Raw genomic sequence first — 21489 nt, forward strand, 5'->3', positions numbered from 1 at the left:
ATCAAGCACGTCCCATTTTGCAAAAGTCACGTTACATGATTTTACTGATTTGCACGTGAAATTGGGCTTTTTATGGAGGAACGAAAGCGCAGCGCTGGAAAAGGGGTTGGAATGGGGCGCAATAATAGTTTTATCTTGATTATTGTATTTTCATAATCGTTGGAGGCCTATATATATATATATATATATATACAGTATATATATATAGTTTTAGTTAACAATAACAGCACTGTTGTTGTTGTTGTTTTTTGTTTTTTTTGCGTTGATATGCTGAATGTTTTGCAGTTCAGTCAGTTCCTGATGAATATTTTGTTCTTGTTGAATATCCTGTTTCACTTTGAAATATGTCACATTGCAAGTATTAAAAACATATCAAACAATTTCTAATTCGCTGCTTTTTTTGTTTTGTCAAATTTGCAACATGTTTATCATTAAAAATGAAGCTTTGAGGACCTTGGGAGACGTGTTGTCTGTCTTTTCTCCTCCAGACTACAACAACGAGGACAGCGGATTGTCTAGGTCTGTGTCGATGGCCACTGGCCTCAATCACATAGACAGAAGACCCAAAGTGCGCACCATTTTCCCGCACAAGTCTGGAAACAACAACACGCTGCTGAGTTTTGAAGAAGGAGACATTATCTCACTGCTGATTCCTGACGAGAAGGACGGCTGGCTTTACGGAGAGCTGCAGAAAAACAAACAGTGAGTGGAGCTTGTCAACGTGTCTCATTTATATGAGCTTTTCACACTAGAGCTGGTTCATGGAGACATGTCTATAGCTTACAGTTGATAATGACAATAGTAACAATAATTTGGCTTTGCAACCAAAACTTGATAATTTTTGGATTACCAAAAATGTAATTAAAAACAGCCCAACGTTTTTAAGAACGTTGTCCAGGTGAAGTTGTTTAGCTGATGAGTCAGTCCATCTCAGATGTACCAAAGTGGCTCAGGATGTGGAGAGACATTATGTGTGCACAGCTGCTGGTACCAGTCTGCAAACCAGCTGTGATGAAGAAAAACCCAGTTCATTGTGGTGTCAGTCAAAGCCACATGAAGCCCTGTTTCGAGAGAGAGCAGACGGGGCGGCAGCTTATCTGAGATGCAGAACACAATCCCCCCAAGGACCTGAGGACTTTCAGCAGGTGGAGGAGACGTAATCAGAATAACAGTTATGGCAGAGAAAATGGTCTGAACGCCAGCGTTCCTGCCAAAAACTGATGTTGTTGGTTTGAGAGAATGCTACCAGATGGCAAAACAGACAGGGTGTGCTCTGAATGCATTTAGAGCCATCAATATCTTTGCCACAGAAGTCAAGTCAGAAGTTGGAATAGAGCTAATAAACTTTCAGGATGAAGACAAGTAGTGAAATTACAATTCAAACTTAGGTAATTTTCCTTTGCTTTCCAGTGAATTCCCTCGTGTATCTCTGCAATACGACCGAATGCATTGGGTGCTGCTTTGGATGTGTGAGACGTGACCAATTCACAGCCAGTATTTTATTTTTTTTTTCCCCAAATTCCGTTTTCCCAAAATCTTTTTTTTTTCTTCTTTTTTTTTTCCATTTAAATTTTTCAGGATTCTTTTTTTTTTCTTCTTCTTTTATTTTCTAGACTTTGTTTTAACGGTTAAATAAAAAATGTCTTAATCAAAAAGCATGTCTAATTAATTGAAATCATGAAACTTGCACAATTCAACAGCGGTTTATTAAAAGTTTAACAAAAGTTAAATTTTTAAGGCTCTATGAAATCGCATTTATTTTTTTCTCAAATCCAGTTTTATTTTTACCAAGTTCTGTTTTCCATTATTTTTCTGGATTCCATTTTAATGGTTTCATAAAATTTTAATAATCAAAAGCATCTCTAATTGATTTTATTAAAAAAAATGTACTGTTCAGAAATCGTGTTGTGTATTTACAATTTTCTGGTAAATATTTCTGGTTAAAATATTTTTATTAGTAGTAGTAGTACTATCATTACATTAAGTAATATATTTCTGTCACAGTTTCTTCAAGTTATAATGAACTTTTATTTTGACGGGTTGCTTTAAAGACCTTTAGGTTTCTGTTTATATGATATGACGATAGTTTTTTTTTCTCAAAAAAAAAAACAGTAAAATCCTCATGAAGTGACTCTCAGGGCAGTTCTAGAGATTATGTTCATGTACTCATAGATTGAGGCGGCAGAGTCTGAAAACACCGCAAGCGTCACATGCTTCTGTATTTGTGTAGTAAACGAAACCGCGCGTCTGCACCATTCATTCACACCGAGACTCGCACAACATGCAGGATTCGTATTTAAATAGTATTATACAGCATAATATTCACAGACACTACTAGTCCATATCGCGTTTTGATTTAACTGTACTGGCCTAATTTTAAATTTATTCATCCAAAATTGCTCCATGACATTCCGCATTATACAGTAAATTCCATTTCTATGACTGGATTCCGTGACTCTGTTCGCGTTTTCCATATCAAGGAAATCACAGGGCTCTAATTATTGTCCGATAACTGGGGAACTTTGCGTGTTATTATAGTCAGTTGATTCTTAGAATTGATCTTTAAAGGAATAATTCACCCAAAAATGAACATTGTGCCATTTTCTCACCCTTTGCATTTTTGGGTAATCTGTAGTTTGACTCACTCAGTTGTTTATGTGTGTTGGTGGTGTTCTGCTTTAAAAACAACATCAAACTTGCCTGAACCCTATAGGGAACGATACATGAAGTCAGACTTGTCACCTAGCAACCCATTAATATGTGCCAAATTACACGCAAGCGCCATTTGCTAAACGAGGTATTTTAAAACACTACGACGACCTGTTCAGACAGACTGAGTGCTTCTATTTAAAGAGAACTTCAGCCTGATTGACGGTTGTTATTAATAATACATTTGTGAGGTCAATTAAAATGTCCTCTCGTGTTCTTGAATGCCAAGCAGGAAATGAGCTTAAAATCACTGGTGAAACTTTCCAGCCTGTGTCTACAGATCACTGTCACTGTACCGTGGCTCCTCTGTTCTGTTGATTTAAAGTACACTGAAAAGCACACCCAAGCACAGAAAGACAAATATTAACATTTCTTCACATGGAGCATGAACACGAGGGCAGAAGTGAAGGGATTTGGCCTGAGATTTGCAATGTCTGTCTACATTGAAAGCAATATGAAAAGTTTGCTCTGCCGTCCTAGAAGAGAAAGATTTCAACATGGTCATCATTTCGGAGGATACTAGAATGTAAATACATAACCTTAAAGCTAACAGATGTGGACTAAAAGCCACAAACTCCACTTTTGATTTCATGGGGTCTTCAAAGCCTCACCGCTACAGCCATTGACGCATTGCTTTTGTAGTAAATTCACCACCTTCAACCATAAACTTTACAGCGATTACTGACAGACTTGAAATCCCCTGCTGTGAATGACGTTCCCTTGATCTTGTATAATCTGTAGGTTATTTAGCCTGTTTCTTCAGATGTGCTATTGAAGGGTGGCATTTAGTGTCTCATACATGACTAAGAAACACACTGGATGGAGCCTAAATATACAGAGTTCAGGAGGTTGTTCAGACATTTAGACATTCCACTGACTAGTCTTTTTTCCTCCCTAAAATGAAGGTTCCTCATGGTTCTTTGCTGCATGGGGTTCAAGACTTGACTATAGAGTTATTTGAGGGAAAACAAGTTTTTGAAGTTACAATATATGATCTTTAGACCAATTTAGTTCCTAGGTTCTTTAAAGAATCTGCACGTATGATTTTATGCAGACAAGTAGAAAATACAAAGTTCTTTTTAGTCTTAAAAGGTGATGAGATGCAGTGAAACCATTTTTTTGTTTGTTTTAAGAGAAACCTTGAAGCATTAACCCTATAAAGCCTACTGTATCATACTTAATATGCACATTTCTAAAGCCTCTTAATTTATCAACATGATTAATTTTCTCAAGATGAACATTTACTGGACTAAAACAACTTCCTTATTTTTTTAAAAAGTTGTTCAAATCTGTCAAATACGATCCATCAGGCTTTTGAGGAACATTTATACGTTCATCTCTCAGTCATTGTATTGCATTGCTTTTCATTGAACTTTGATCAAAAAAGACTAAGCATTTAAATTAGTGCTGTCAAAATTAGCGCTTTAAATTTTTTTTTTTTTAGGCGATTAATTTTTCCAGTTTAACGCCGTTAAACATATTTAACGTGGGGGCGGGGCTAGGGTTGGCCACCCCACTCACACAACTGCTGCTTCAGTCTCTTTTTTCTTGACAAAAATTGCGTTTATTTAGATGCAGAGAACGTCTTTATGACCACATCAAACGGGAGAAGTTTCAGACGCGCACACCGCTTTGCCTCAGCACCAGTCTCGAGTCAAACGAGCGTGGAAAACGGTACAGGTGACGAGGAGCTTCAGTAGAATAACAGTGAACTACGCTCAGATGAGATGTTGTCAGGCCGTATGTCAGAAAAACTTTCCTGTCCTGTCAGCCGTTATACTGTGCTCGTAACTCGTGCTCTTCAATTGCACGCACAAATATGGCAGCGTGTGCTGTAGCCCGTATCATTTCATATTAAAGTGCGAATGAAACTACGAGCATGCCTGTCAGATCCGCGTCACGTTCAGCAGCGGCAGCTCTTAAAGTAATAGCCTTTAATTTAGAATTTAGTGTTTAATAACTTTATTCAATTTCTGTATATTTCTTACTTGCTGAATGGCAGCTAAATATGACATTTATTATAATGGGTTTATGTGACTATTTTCAGTTTTAAGTTCCCTTAAATTAGTTGTTATTTTTTAAAGTCTAATAAATGTTAAAATTGATAGCTCTCAATTATACTGTAATGTTGAATGACTATAGTCAATGGTTAAATACTAGAAGAAGAAAAACAACTTCTTGGAGACATCAGTAGTATGTCAGTGATACTGGCCTTCATTTATAAAAAAGATGCCATTAAACAAATATTAAGAATATACTGTCTTAATGTTGTTTCTACATAAATTTGAAGATTGAATGTGAAATTATTGCAATATAAAAGTATATTTAAAATTAGGTTAGGTGGAATTAATCACAATTAATTTCAGAAAAAAATGTGTGATTAGTAATTTTTTTAAAAGGATGGATAGCACTAATTTAAATATCATCTTACTAAGACATTATTGGGAGCTATATATATCAGATAGTTTTTATACTGATTTATATAACAATTTCGTCTTACTTTTTGGCCATGCAAACATCAGCAACTGCACCAAATTGCATACAATATTTTTGCTCAATTTGGCATCTGAATGAAGTTGTTTTTTTTTTCCCTCTTTGTTTTGAGCTCCATATTCTCCCATAGCATACTATATGAACCATACAAGCCTGATATATCAACTTTGATACATACATACGCAACCTTTTACATATTTTATAAATGTCAGACTTTACAGGGTTATCATCGTCCAGTCTCTGCTGGTACACTTGATCAGAGAGTAGTGGCGCCACATTCAGAGTCTACATAAAACTCCATGCAAGATGTTATTTGTCTTTCCCCGTGCCTTTCAGAGGTGGAGGCGGTTATAGAAACTGAGTTTTCCATCAATATTCACATTCCCTTGGATTACAAGAACATAAAGTCCTGAGAAAAAACGGCCACACCAAGACAAACACTGCCATTGTGCTTGAAGTAATGACAGGCCATCCTGTGTGCATTTGATGTCATCCGCCACCTCACACCACTGCATATTCAGATGACGGCCCTCTGCTTGCATTTCCTTTCTGAGAACGCAATGCAACTCTCCATGTTCAGATGGCTTTCAAAAGGCTTCTCTCAGTGTTTTATGTCCCACAATCCCAGACTGTGTTCAGTAAACACAGCAGACATTATAAGAGCCATTTATCCAGGGCCAGATAAAAGCATCCGCTCTAACTGACTTGTGTTGTCTGTCTGTGTGTGTTTTTACAGGCGGGGCTGGTTTCCATCATCTTACTGTCGCGCATACACAGAGCTAGCAGTAAATAACAGGTAATCAGATACCACACACACACTAACACGGTTCTTTGTTGTCCTGATTAGCTCTGATACTGATGGCTGTGCCGCTGAAGAGAAGGAAACATAAGCTTCACAGCAGTCAAGCCCTATTTTAAGACTATTACATAATTTATCTCAAAAACCACATTCTCAGATATTATTTTTTTCTGTATTGCATGGGTAAAATAAGTTTGACGGTGTGCCATTTAGCATCGCCAGAAGTAGTTGTTTTCAAACCGGTTTCCTGAACACACTCTACGACTGCTATTGGTTGGACAAACCGTTTGTCCCGCCCCAAACTCACCAATTGGTCGAGTCAATGCAATGTTGCTTTGCCGTGCTTAAACAAACAGCGATGTTTACATGGCATCACAGTGTTACAGTTTTTAGGGAAATCATCATTGATAAAATGACACACTTCAGCTTTAATGGTTGATTGATTAAATGAGATATATTGAGAGCTGCAGATTTTGCACACTCTCTGCAGAGAGTGAAACATTAGAAATAGACTTTACCCAGATTGACCCAGGCATGCTTCGTGAGACTTCTAATACCTTGTGCTCTTTCCCACTGGTGTTATTCAAAGTGTGTGAGGTCAGATCATGCACCTAACTCTGCTAATGTTTGCTTGAAGAGCACAAGACTTAATGCTTTCTGATGTCAAATGAAATCCTATCCTCTTGGACCCTGAGGGGTTCCTGTAATGCCTGATCAAAAAGCCTTTTGTGTTGCAGCTAACAGTGAGAGCACCAAATGCAGTTTGCTGATTATGCATGCTATCTCGTTGTGTACTAGCTCGTTGATTAACTTTGTACCACATGTAGTTTTTCCAGATCTGGACAAGTCATGGAAATAAATTAAATGGATAAGTCATCAACATTTCTAGACATTATAAATTCAATAAAATGAAAAGAAAATACAATCTGCCCTAGTGGAAAAATAAATATACTAAAATGCATTTGACATACATTTATTTATTTCATGCTAAGTATACTACAAATACATTTACATATTTATGTACTTAAAAATACATTGCAATTGTACTTTGAGTATACTAAACTGGTATATTTAAAGTCTGCTAAATCGGAACAACTAATTTTGTAGTTAATACACTTTAATTGTGCTGAAGTCCAACTAAAGATATAGTGAAGTATATTTGATTGTGCTAAAGTGGAACTATTGCAAGTATACTATAATATAATATCTTGCATTTAAAGACTGATATTATTCAAACATCATACAATCCTTGTCGATAGTGACATTAAAACACATTTTAGGCTTAATATTAAAAAATGTCTATTGTGCTCAAGTAGTACTCCAAATAAAGTTTAATTATACTTTTTATATAAATAATTCTCAAGTGATATGTCCGTAAATGTTAATAATATATTTGAACTACACTCTTAAAAATAAAGGTTCTTTATTGGCATTAATGGTTCTATGAAGAACCTTGAACATCCATGGAACTTTTCAAATGCAGAAAAGGTTATTTATAGCCGAAAAAGGTTCTTTAGATTTTTAAAATGTTCTTCAAAATGGTTCTTTTAGGAACTGTTCACTGAAAGCATTTTTGGGGAACCAAATATGTTTTTTCTATGGTATCACTGCAAAAACACCCTTCTGGAGCCTTTATTTTTTAGAGTGTATGAACCATGACATGGTTGAGGAGATTTCCTTTGATACCGACCAGAGCTTATAGCATTGAACTATGTGTTCTTTATTTGTCAGAGTAGTTGGTTAGTAAACATGTTAAAATGCAGTCTAAAAGGTTTCTTCTGCTGAAAGGTGTTGTGATTGTATTATAGTACTGCTGGAAATCCTCCGATGCGCAGTAAGAGCGTGGCCAACCTCATGCAGAAGGACCCAGAGGATGACATGATGGCTCTGCCTCCAGCGGACTACAACGATTCGCCCGTCAGGAGAAACTCCACCAAGAGTCTGATGCAGACATACACCTCCACATATGAAAACCCGGTCAGTCTTCTTCATCTTCCTTCTCATCTACCACTGTAACCTACCTGAATGCTGCTTGCGTTGCCTTCTCTTCATGCTGGGTTCCAGATTATGATTGATCTGTGTTTGATTGTCACCTCACAGGTGAAAAAATAGGCCAAAAATGTCCCATTTACATTCATTGAACTGTATCATAGAGGTGTAAATAGTCTTCCAGAATACCATAGCAAATGTTTAGCAACACCTTGACATCACAGTGGTAATTTTTCCATTGGCAAGCATCACTGTCAGAAAAAGTAAAAGTCTATTTAAGCTCTAAATGCTATTTGGCATAAGTTGGGGTGTATTTATTGAATTTAGTTTAGGAATAATAGAAGCTCATGTGAAGTTCTCTCAGGTATAGGTGTGTATGTGTGTCAGTGTCAGAGTGTCTAGGCCGTGTCATGACGTGCATGCAGTTGCAGTCCTCACGTCTGAGTGGATCAAAGGATTGGGATCACTTTAAAGAGGATTGCCGGTGGAGCAATGCTAAATCCAAACTGCTCTCTCAGAAGAGTGTCACCTCAGTGACAGCAAAAAATAAACAAAAGCTACCCTTTCAAGCCCACCACATCTCACTGTTTATTTTAGCGTGTTTGCTTTTTGCCAAAAATAAAAACGAAAAAGTATTCACTTTTAAGTGTACGCTATATTCAACATCATGAGACTTGGTTACAGATCATATTATATATTGTAACAGGAGTGGGATTTAAAATGGTATGAGTAATGTAATTCCCATATTTTTGCATAAAATCCAACCCCCAAATGTATATATTACATAAGAATGTAGTAACATCTACGTGGTTATGTAATATATACATCAATAATTAAAGTAATAAATAAATTAATAAATGAAAAAGACTTTCATCTTTTTTCTAACTTAAATGCTGCAAACCCAAAAATAAGATTATTCATAACAAATAAATGATACGTCTGACATATGAGCAAAACCAGCTTCACATTATGAAGCACTTGAAGTGTTAATGCTTAAAAACCCAAGACCCAAAACAGCATGATAAAATGACTGGACACATTTTGAATCTGTGGTTAAACAGCTGATATATACACACCCGGACATCAGCTGAACTCAGTGCTGTAATTTTTTTTGCTTGTACTAAAGCATAATTACTTAAATATATATTGTTACCATTATTACCATAACAAGCCCTTTAAGATATAGCCTCTTCCACACTCGAGCACACGCATAAAAGGGATAGTTCACCCAAAAATGAAAATTAGTCCATTATTTACTCACCCTCAAGCCATCCTAGGCGTATATGATTTCCTTCTTTCAGATAAATCCAATCGGAGTAATATTAAAAAGTGTCTTTGATCTTCCAAGCTGTTTAATGGCAGTCAGCGGGTGTTGCAGTTCATCAGTCCAAAAGAAGTGAAATAAAGCGCATCCATCCATAATAAAAAGTGCCTCACACGGCTGTGGGGGGTGAACAAAGGCCTCCTGTAGCGAATCAATGCGTTTTTGTAAGAAAAATATCCATATTCAAAACATAATCATTTTAATCTAGCTTGCGCCAACAGTTGTACACGGAAGCAGCTCCAGGAGGATGACGTAAGATGTCGGCATTGCACATACATAACAAACACTCTTTGTATGTTGAATAAAGTCATTATTTTTGTTTTGTTTTTTGCGCACAAAGTATTCTCGTAGCTTCATAAAATTAAGGTTGAACCACTGATGTCACATGGACTATTTTAATGATGTTCTTACTACCTTTCTGGACCTTGAATGTGTCAGTTGCGTTGCTGTCTATGGAGGGTCAGAGAGCTCTCGGAATGCATCAAAAATATCTTAATTTGTGTTCTGAAGATGAAAGAAGTTCTTACGGGTTTGCAACGACATGAGGGTGAGTAATTAATGACAGAATGTTCATTTTTGGGTGAACTATCCCTTTAAATGAACGACTACTAGTCAACTAGAAAAATCTTTAGTCGGGGGAAGAACATATGTTTGTTTGCAGATATTTAAAAAACATGCTCATATATATTTAGGAAACAAGTTCTCACACTTGTTTCTCCAAAAACCACAATGCTACGCAAGTTACTCTACTTAAAAATGTGTTCCTTGTCGGAATGTCTGTTTTTGTTCTGGTCTGTGATTGCGCCCAAAAATATTTCAATACCTCGGGTTGTGTGTCCTCAATCTGGCAACCCGTATGAGTGTCTAGCCTTAGTGGGAGGGGGCAGGAGAAACATTCTCTCCAATATTTTGAATTTGAACTGCAGTACCCATTTCAACCACTAGCTGTCAACATTACATGCTGCACCTTTAATCTCACTAGGTGTGGAATGCAACAATCGTATGTGAGTCAGAGATGTTGAAAAGGAGGCTTTAGATTGAATGGTATTTATAACATGACAATATATCCAAAAACATCGTAGCCAGTTTTATTTGCATGCATGCAAACACATGTGGCAGAACTGTGGGCAGTGACACATGCATGTAAATGATGGGATTTTGCTTATTCCCACAACTGTTGGGCCGTCAGCGATTTCACAGAGCAGCGTGTTACGTAATGCTCCTTTTAAGTTGATGAGGTCTAATGCCTCTGAAAGAGCCACCTGCATATGTAGCGCTATTTGTTTGGAGGGAGTCCTGATTTGTGATGTTTGTGGGCTGCGGGTGTCAATGGCCAGGCTGTGAAACTGGATACTCCTCTCTCTCTGGACGCGGTGAAATATTCATCGCTCCTCCGCCGAGCCCCCGCCTCCCGTCACACACGCACATCCGGGCCACGGCTCGACGTTTCCGATGGAATTCCACACGGACTTCAACCTAAAACCTGCTTGCAAATCCACCCATTCATTTACCCCACCGGAAGCGAAAGCTCACCTCCTGATATTGTGCACACAATAGAAGTACAGGAGCCAGATCTGTAGGTGTGAAGCTCTGTTGTTCGGCACCTGTCCTCCCTGCCGAGGGTTGGCTCATCCCTGTGGCGAACGAGGGACTTGTGCCATGCAATTACTCAAGCGAAGCTCATCTCTCCGCCCTGGAAAGCCGGGGTAAATGCGGACACTCTTGTATTGGAAGATGTCAAGCAGGAAAGGAGATTGTCCTGTTCAAGAGAAGCGGAGGCTGTGTTTTTCCACAGACAATGTGTTTTATCGGTCAGGGTGGGGTAGGACGGGTCTTGAACGCTCACAGGTGAAGGCATTGTGTGAAAAATGCTTCCTACCTTGTTTTCTGTTTGCATGAGAGAGAAAAGGAAAACAGCAGAATCTGATACAAGACTGACAGTAGATGTGAATCTCAAAAGAATGCAAATAGTGACACTATGCATGAAAGAGCCTGTGACATTATAAAACATCTGAACACTCTGACTAGTCTTACTGTATGTTACACGTGATGGATAAGATCGATATTTAGGTTGGGGAAACTGGCTTTCAGGCCACACGAAATGGCAGGTCTAACCAGATAGATATGATAAACGGCCATGTTGATGTCACAGACAAGATCTTGCTGGTGTCTGGAGTGAATATGCTCAGCTGGACTATGCTATGATGCAGAGATTCCCACTAACTGAATCAAGAAGCGTCTCTTTCCTGTGTACATTTACTGCAGTACACAGCTGCCCTCTAGTGGAGAGACCAGCTCAGTGCTCAGATCTCAGTCCTGCGCTCATTGTTCTGAATCGTTCACAAGTATTGCTGTTACGGTTGCTCATAATTAAGGTTATGATTTTAGCAAACCACTAACCTTCATATTGCTCTGTTTGTGCTACGCACATGGGCAATACCTTAAACTGTGTGGCTTGTTAGAGACTATTTTCAACTGGGCAACAATAAAAAGAGGAAAACATCCTACAGACTTGTATCAAAAGAGAGACTGAAGTAGGACTGCATGATTTCAGGAAGAGAAAAAAAATAAATATATATATATAGTATATAGTCATTTATAGTCATATATATTTAGTCATATATATACATTTAGTCATTAACAAGCGGATTTGGAGCTTTAAAATGTTTTTTAAAACGTTTTAATCAGAAAAAATGAAATTTTATATATAATTTTATAATGTTACAACAGCCGGTTTATAAGCACTTCTCCTTGCAAGTTTGGGATGATGGTTGATGCAAGTTGCTTTTCCCAAAATCAGAGCACCTGTAGAGACACTAAAAACACTGGATCATGAGCTGCTCACATGTAAAAGAAGTGTGCTTCTTTTTGAAGCACATGTATCTATTTAATAAATCACAGCCTCTGTGATTTTGTAATCGCACCAAGCCATATCACGATTTCTGTTTTTATTCTGACTAATCATGCAGCCCTGGACTGAAGTCATATCTTGAGGCCAGCATATCATAAAGACTTGTGGGTGGACTCTTGACATGAGTCAGTAAAGTCTGAATACTTTCCGTACCCACTGTATATACATTTAGTCATTAACAAGCGGATTTGGTGCTTTAAAATGTTTTTAAAAACGTTTTAATCAGAAAAAATGAAATTTTATATATAATAAAATTATATATAATTTTATAATGTTACAACAGCCGGTTTATAAGCGCTTCTCCTTGCAAGTTTGGGATGATGGTTGATGCAAGTTGCTTTTCCCAAAATCAGAGCACCTGTAGAGACACTAAAAACACTGGATCATGAGCTGCTCACATGTAAAAGAAGTGTGCTTCTTTTTGAAGCACATGTATCTATTTAATAAATCACAGCCTCTGTGATTTTGTAATCGCACCAAGCCATATCACGATTTCTGTTTTTATTCTGACTAATCATGCAGCCCTGGACTGAAGTCATATCTTGAGGCCAGCATATCATAAAGACTTGTGGGTGGACTCTTGACATGAGTCAGTAAACAAGCACCCAGAAAAACATAGCAGTGTGTTTTAATATATGCCTTTAAATTTGCATGTGTGATATTTTGAGTATGGTTTTGCTTATTAATAATACCTCTTATGCATGTTTTGCATATGCACATGACAGTGACTGAGATATGAGTTTGCATGCAAAATCCTAGACAGCATATATGAAAGACTCATATAATCATATAATGTCTGCATTTATACCATATCATGCGTCTTTAACACGAGGTTAACTCGACTCGCGTTTCTAGCAGGACTAGATTCCAGACCGTCAGTGGGTCGACTCTTCCGTGTGATCGACTGTCTTCCTGTTAGACATCAGACCTGTGTGACTGCTGTATGTAGGAATGTGCATGGAATGCCTACATGGAACCAGAAGCAATGAATCATGATTCCATCTTCATTTTTCTTCTAAACGTTATAACATTTGTGCACAAAATTGGATTAATAATCGAAATAAGCTTTTTTTTTTTCTGAAAAACAAAAAAAATGTATTCCACTTGCTGCTGGATTAAGCATGCAACATTAGGGTCAAGTAACAACAAGGGAGTATATTACTATTTGTTGATGTTGTTGTTGCACTCTTTTAGGGTATACAGGTGCATTTATTTCAGTAATTCAACTCAAATTGTGAAACTTGTGTATTAAATAAATTCAATGCACACAGACTTAAGCTGTGCAGTACTGCTAGTATGAGTGTCTGTTTTATTTTGGGCTTTTACCCACTGAACACAGTGCTGTGGGTCCTGCTGTCTGCTCTGTAGATGTGACGTGTCCTGCTCTTTGTTTCCTGTAGGTGGTGCCTCAGTCAAACGGGCTGCCAAAGCATCCTATCCTAGGGTGAGTATTAATGGATCATGTTTGTTGTCTGTCTTCAGTGCTTCATGTAATGTGACTCATCAACTAGTGAAATGACATATATATACTGTATATACTGCAGATTTTTAATGTTTGTTTTTTTTAACAAGTCTCTTATGCTCATGAAGGCTTCATTTATTTGAACAAAAATACAGAAAAAAGGTAATAATGTGAAATATTATTACAATTTAAAATAATGATTTTCTATTTTAAGATACTTTAAAGTGTAATTTATTTATGTGATGCAAAGCTGAATTTTCAGCATCATGAAGACTGGAGTAATGATACTAAAAATTCAGCTTTGCATCACAGAAATACATTATATTTTAAAGTATATTAAAATTAAAAAGGGCTTGGATTAAAAGATATATTGCTGGCCATAAGTCCATATTGCTGGAGAAGTAAGGTTGAGGATGGTGATGGTTTTGTACAGAAATTCAAGATTTCTGGAAAAGTTCATGAACACATCTGCATGGTTTTAGAGATTTTTGTTTTACTATGTCCTAGATTCTTTGTATTAGGCAGGTGGACAGACAACGAAATAAGAGACAAAAATAAAATATTGGGTCCAAACTAGTTTAATGATTGACAGACCAATAATTCTCTGAAGCTGGAAGTCAGAGGGGGCCCTCTCCTTTCAGGAATGGATATCAGATTGTCTGCATTTGAAAAAAAAAAAAATACTTATAGGTTTAGTTTGTCAGTCTGTTTATACAAATATTCCAAACACCTAACCTATTTTGGAAATGGGGCAGTAATAATAATGTGTGGGAACCGTTCCTAAGTAAAAGATAAATTATGATGTGTTATAAGATGGGTTTATTTTTATTTTATTTATTTTTTCTCACCATTATATACTGAAAAGATGTTTTAATTATAGTCAAGTTGTGGCCTCAAGGCCATAGTCGGGGATTAGTTGGGGTGGGTTTGTTAACCGGGAAAAAATATTGTGTCATACTAGTGCTCTCAAACGATTAATCGCATTGTTTACATAATATATGTATGTGTACTGTGTTTATTTATTATGTGTATATATAAATGAACACACACAGTATATATTTTGATATATATTTATATAATTATATTTTATATTATACATAAATATATTTAATATATAAACAACATTTTTCTTAAATATATGCATGTGTGTGTATTTATATATACATAATAAATAAACACAGTACACACTCATATATTATGTAAACAAAAACATTTATTTTGGATGCGATTAATCGTTTGACAGCACTAATTCTTACAGATTTATTGGGTAACACTTTATAATAACGTTCACTTCCAAGTCATTTATAAGTGATTAATTAATGATGAACTAATCATTCACAAAACATTCATAAGCGATTAATACGTGATATGCTAACAATTTGTGTATGTTTTGTTAATTCATTTACAAGTCATTGTCATTTTACATTGTAAAGTATAAGCAGTCTCTGCATACAAGCAGCTGGAGTAACAGTATGTTGTGTCTGTAGGGGAGGGAATCCATTCGCTACTGTCAAACTTCGGCCCACAGTCACCAATGACAGATCAGCACCCGTCATCTGATCAACACCACAGAGACCCGCCGCCGAGGATGCTGGGATTACTCACAGGGCTTATGCATACACACACACACCACATACTGTTCAACCACTATTTATGTCAGTCCCCTTTAAACCTCTCTCTCTCTATGTATATATGTATACACACACACACACACACATATATATATATATAGAGAGAGAGAGAGAGAGAGAGAGAGAGGGAATTGATGAGAATGCATTTAGTTGTAATGATCCTTAGTCAGATGCTTAACTTTCAGAGTATCATTCTGTAAATATATGAGAGAAGATGGGTGTGATCTTACGTTTTTTAAATCATTGTCAAGCTATTTTCTAACATATACACTAGATGGGAACCTGCGTTAGCAGAAAAGTCCTGATGATAGTGATGTGAACCGAAACACTGATGAAAAATTCGACTTACTGTAGATGCTGTCTGAACTGGTCTCTAAGCCTCAAAACACTCAAGCTGGTAACTAGTGGAGGAGCGGAGCGTGAAGTGATTAAAGCATTATGATCCCAGTGACGTTCAGAGACTGGAAAGCAGAGCCATGTTCATGTTAACACGTTTACCAGAGTTAGCTGGCTAACTCGCTCAGCTGGCCATGAGGAGCACAGTCGAGACCTCGTCCAGTGTGCAGGCTACATTGTCATCTACAGAAGCGCTTTTAGCTCATTTTGCCTTTTAGATCATCAATGCTTTTAGAACGAGACTTTGCTTTTATCAGCGTAGTCTTAACACTGAATAACGATCCATTGTCGGTCAGTGGATAGTGATTTATTTATCTTCTGCTTGGGGGAAACTATTCATTTGGCTTTGATCGTATCAATGCACTTTTCTGTTGATGTTAGCCTGAGATCTTGTAGATCCCTGATGTATGAAAATAAAAATATTTTGTTTCTAAATGTGTGCTTTTGTTAAAATATTAGAGTAATGTTGCAACTCCAGAAGAAAGAATGATTTACGTTAGAAATATTGTGAATGAGTATGAATAAAGTTATTCTTACTCATTCATAATGTTTCTTATGTAAATCATTCATTCTTTCTGGAATCATTTCGAAACTCTTTTGTACATGTAGACCTGGGGGGGTTTAGGGGCCCTATTCAATATTTTGTATTTTTTTTCCCTAATTCAGTTTTATTGTTTTCCATGTTTTGCATTTAAATTTTTCAGGATTCCGTTTTTTTCCATTTTAATTTTTCTAGACTCCGTTTTAATGGTTAAATTTAAATTGTATTAATCAAAAAGCATGTCTAATTAATTGAAATCATGAAACTTACACATTTTTAAGGCACTATGAAATTTTTTTTTTCTCAATTTTTTTTACCAAATACTGTTTTGCATTAATTTTCTGGATTCCATTTGAATGGTTTCATTAAATGTTCATAATCAAAAACATCTCTAAATAATTGATTTTATTTAAAAAAAACTGGCTTAATATTCACAGACATTAGTCCATATCACATTTTGATTTAAGTGTACTAAACTACTTTTGATTTATTCATCCAAAATTTGGTAAATTCCGTGACATTCTGCGTTATACAGTCAATTCCATTTTGATGACTTTATTCTGCATCTTGGAAATCATAGGGCCTTGTTTTCTAATGGTTCCTGGAGGAACTGTTCACTCAAAAATGAACATTTACTCCGTATCCAAGCTGTAGATGAGTTTGTTTCTTCATCAGAACAGATTTGGAGAAGTTCAGCATTACATCACTTGCTCACCAATGGATCCTCTGCAGTGAATGGGTGCCGTCAGAGTCCAAACAGCTGTTAAAAACATCACAATAATCCACACCACTCCAGTCCATCAGTTAATGTCTTGAGGTTACAAAATTCCACCAGTTATAATTTATACAAGAATATATGCTTGAAAATTCATTAGGCTACATGAATGGTGATTTAACAGGTTTCTTTTTAGGAACTAATTTGTTATGAATACATAATCTACTTGAATAATTACAAACATGTTCAGTAAAATATGAATGAAGAACAGAGTTTATTTGAAATAGAAATCATTTGTAACATTATAAATGTTTACTGTCACTTTTGATCAGGTGAAAAATGAAAATAAATGCATATAAAAAAGGTCAGATAAGTTTGATGAGGAAGTTCAAAATTTTCTAATGCACTGATGTTTCTAAAACGACCAATATAAGCAACCAACACAAAAAGCAACACTTGTAGAATTTATTTACAATCTCTCTTAATGTAGAAAAGTTCTAACTGATCCTAACAGCGTGTCTAGTGTATGGTATGAGCACATAATGAATGAAATCGCACCAGACGCGCGTCCGAGACTGATTGTCGGTCACTGGAAGAAAAACAATTCCATTGTCAAAGAGTAACTACATGTCCTAGGGTGACATATTACATTGTCTAGATGCCAACTTCCCTTGTTTATTGCAGGTTTTTAGTTTAATAACCTGGAGATGGCTGAGGTTCAGCGAGTGAAACATAACTGCATATTTACTCTAAGATGCTTTCAGAAAACCCAGCACATATAACATTAATCGACGAAAACATGGACCCCAATATAACAAACCCCATTGAGAAAGATTCATAAATCCAAAATATACAAATAACACAGTGTGTTTTTAAAACAAGCTTAAAATCATGCTTTTTGATCTTAACTAAGATGTGACTGATTAGGGAGCATATTATGGTCAACAAAAAAGAAACGACAGTGATGCTTATTTCTAGACACGAGAGCAAACGTTGTGTACATATAACATTAATCGACGAAAACATGGACCCCAATATAACAAACCCCATCGAGAAAGATTCATAAATCCAAAATATACAAATAACAGTGTGTTTTTAAAACAAGCTTAAAATCATGCTTTTTGATCTTAACTAAGATGTGACTGATTAGGGAGCATATTATGGTCAACAAAAAAGAAACGACAGTGATGCTTATTTCTAGACACGAGAGCAAACGTTGTGTGACGGAAGTGAAAATACATGAGGGGAGCGAATCAACTGATTCGTTTACACAACACACAATGTTACTCAAAGTGAGTCGGCGTTTTTCCAGAGTCGTGTGGGATTTTCCCTCAGTGAGTCCCGGCTTTATGCTTTCTCTGGCATCATAAAGGCACTAGTGATTAGACGACTGGAGACTGGCTTTAAGAATTTATATAAAGAACAAAAAAAATGGCGAATAGTGCTTGCGAGGCATGTAAAAACTAAAAACATGGCCAGCCCGTCACATGCACCTTCTTATAGTAATCAAAGAGTTTGTGGCTGGTTGCTATTGTGAACTGTCATTTATAGTAGTTAAACGCAAGCGACGTTTGGCATTGATGTGCGGTTGATTAGGACTAAACTATGCTGATGCTAAAAACTGATTATAAAAGATGTGGACGGGGTTTTGGTCCCTCTAGCCGAAAGTGGCTCCACAGTTTGGACATCTCCTCTGACGCAGGATCAGGCAGAAGAGAATTCCCAGAGGAAAGAAGATTATGGCACACATGATTCCCAGACAGGTGAAATCATCCTCCAGCACGCCGACCCTGAAGAGAACACCACTAGAGTCAGATCCTTCATTCCTGGAGCGCTGACACATTCCCACGCAACGCTAGAACGTTTACGTTACGCCAGTCAACGTTTAGATGATGTTCGGAAGAATCGGGTTTTTTTATGTTTTTGAAAGAAGTCTCTTACGCGCTCACCAGGATCAAAAATACAGTAATATTGTGAAATGTTGTTACAATTTAAAATAACTTTTTTCTATTTCTATATTAGTAATGATGCTGAAAATTCAGTTTTAATATCACAGGAATAAATTACATTGTAAAGTATGCTAAATTAGAAATCGACTGTTTGTCAATATTACAGCTTTTACTGCATTTTTCTTTAAATAAATGCATCCTTGGAGAACATTAGAGAGAGACTTCTATTTAAAACATTTAAAAATCACAATTATTCCAAACTTTTGACTGGTAGCGTAGCTTCAACATGATACTTTTCAGATGTGACTGCATAGATATCCTATGACTAGTTATTTAATGAAATTATATAAACCCTCTTTTTTTAGAGATGCACCGATCGATCGGCCACGGATAGGAATCGGCCGATTTTCCTCATGATCGGCCCGGATTGGTGATCGGTCGGTCAGTCTCACTTCTTTCCGATTCCGAGCCGATCCGTTTTGTTACCAGCGGCACAGGCAATAACGTCAGCCGCGCATTCTCACTCTCATCTCTCCGACTACCCCTTCTCTCTCACACACATCTCATTCGCTCCGGTTAAATAGTGTTTGTATTGCGCAAGCGGCAACCTCCCGCTCTCTCTCGTGAAGCCAACAAGGAAGTGACTTAAACTGTAATTCGTCAACTGGCCGCTAGAGGCTGGCTGCAAAGGGGAGTCAATCCCATAGACTCCCCATGTTAAAATGCCTAACTTTACAGCAGAAAAAAACGTTTACAGCCTGGTTCAAAAAATTATTTTGGTCTATATAGCTAATTTTGCCCTTCATGACAACTGTTGGAACGTGAAATAGTTGAGAAAGAGAACAGATGTTTTGTAACAGTATATTGGGTCCGTGGATCAACTCTTAAAGGGACCACAGTCCAATATTCCTGCTGCTGTCTGTCATGTTAATCAAAGAACAAAAGACAAAGAAAATCACTTTCTGCTCTTGACTGAATACGTTTTATAACTTTAATGGTAAGCATTAATCTGTATTTAATTTTTACAATGAAGACTACAGAAATTAAAGTAATAAAATGTGAAATAACACTGGATGTGTTATTTTACATTTGATTACTTTAATTTCTGTTGTATTTCTTACCTGAATAAAAACTTACTTAACCTGAAAGCTCTCTTTATTCTATCGCATTTATTTGTGCTGTTGTTTGCCATTTTTTTATTTGTTCTTTTTTTATTACTGACTTTTTACTTGTTTTTTTATGAAAATAAAACTTTGCGTTGAAGAAAAGTAGATTTTTGTTTGTATATGCTGTCAATTATAGTTCTTAGAAAGAAAATCGGAATCGGCAAAAATCGGTATCGGCAGATCACACTAACGAGAAATCGGAATCGGCCAAGAAAATTGCAATCGGTGCATCTCTACTCTTTTTGTTTCCCCCTGGTATGAGTTATTAAGCAGCATATGACTGATTCTGAAATTTCTTAGCTCCAGAAGAGCATCACTGTGTATGCACTCTTTACAAATGTTTAGCAAATACGATGTTTGTGTTTGACACCCCTGATGTAAGAGATTCCTCTCAGGTTGTTAAACCACATCAGCACATGTTGAAACAATAAGAGCTAAAAATATGCCTCAGTCAACTCTCATCAAGTTATTTTCACTCTCTGCTGTAACCATTTCTCTTCCAAATAAATCTGAAAACAGCATCAGCCTGAGCTTCTGCTTTCTAGTCATTATCAAGTCAACAGTGGCCTCTTAAAGGGATAGTTCACCCAAAACTGAAAATACTGTCATCAAACCCACTTTTGATTTCTCTTCAAAACACAAATGAAGATATTTCTAATACCGTCTCAATTTTCGTTCATCCATTGAAAAGTCCACACAACCAAAACGTTCATAAAGACATCATGCAAGTAAATCCAATGGTTTCATCAGTCATGCTTGCTCAAACCTCATTGGTTCTGGTGGTCGAGCGCTTTACCATATTTGATGTGCTCCACGTATGTGCGCTGATCAATGTTTATCTGTGAATAAAAGCCTAAATTAAATACAAAGCGATCATGTCTCTCCAATTAAACAGCTTGATTCATATAGATTACTTATATGATGTCTTTATTAACTTTTGGAAATGTGAAATTTTAGAGGGACAGAAATATCCTGACTTGTGTTTCAAAGATGAAAACGTCATACAGGTTTGGAAGGTGAACTATCCCTAAACTACCATAATGTTAAAACATGGGTTATGATATAAGTATCTTCAATCGTGAAATGCCTGTTATAGTACATTAATATGAGATTTAAAAAAAAAACAAATCTATATCTTTAGCTAAAAAGCCATAAGGGAACAACAATCCCAGTGTTTGTTTTGTGGTCACGCTCACTAAACTGGACTGATCTGGTGCATGAACCAAAGTTCAGCGTGTCATGAGTGACTCTCTGAATCACATGAGCAAACAGGAAATGATTCTGGATTAAAACAGCAATGTAAAGCCACAATTCTGAGGTTAAAACGCATGCTCTTACTGTATGGTTTTAATATAAAGCATGAACACCATGAAAAGTCACATTAACAATTCAGGTTTTTTTGGG

The 21489-nt window shown here is 36.6% G+C and overlaps 2 protein-coding genes across 2 annotated transcripts in view; one reads left to right on the forward strand and one right to left on the reverse strand.

Moving 5' to 3' along the window:
- Positions 1 to 16383, forward strand: part of LOC107724726 (brain-specific angiogenesis inhibitor 1-associated protein 2-like protein 1) — a 71446-nt gene extending 55063 nt beyond the window's left edge. Inside the window, exons 8-12 of the mRNA XM_016533751.1 lie at positions 489 to 702; positions 5939 to 5998; positions 7810 to 7978; positions 13626 to 13669; positions 15175 to 16383. Of these exons, the coding sequence (XP_016389237.1) occupies positions 489 to 702; positions 5939 to 5998; positions 7810 to 7978; positions 13626 to 13669; positions 15175 to 15247 (560 nt within the window). The 3' untranslated portion in view covers positions 15248 to 16383. The remainder of the gene's footprint in view (positions 1 to 488; positions 703 to 5938; positions 5999 to 7809; positions 7979 to 13625; positions 13670 to 15174) is intronic.
- Positions 16384 to 18091: 1708 nt separating this feature from the next.
- bri3 (brain protein I3) overlaps positions 18092 to 21489 on the reverse strand; it is a 7608-nt gene continuing 4210 nt past the window's right edge. Inside the window, exon 3 of the mRNA XM_016533767.1 lies at positions 18092 to 18760. Within this exon, the coding sequence (XP_016389253.1) occupies positions 18628 to 18760 (133 nt within the window). The 3' untranslated portion in view covers positions 18092 to 18627. The remainder of the gene's footprint in view (positions 18761 to 21489) is intronic.

Source organism: Sinocyclocheilus rhinocerous, unplaced genomic scaffold (assembly GCF_001515625.1).
Source record: "Sinocyclocheilus rhinocerous isolate Xijiao unplaced genomic scaffold, SAMN03320098_v1.1 scaffold275, whole genome shotgun sequence".
Taxonomy (NCBI): Eukaryota; Metazoa; Chordata; class Actinopteri; order Cypriniformes; family Cyprinidae; genus Sinocyclocheilus; species Sinocyclocheilus rhinocerous.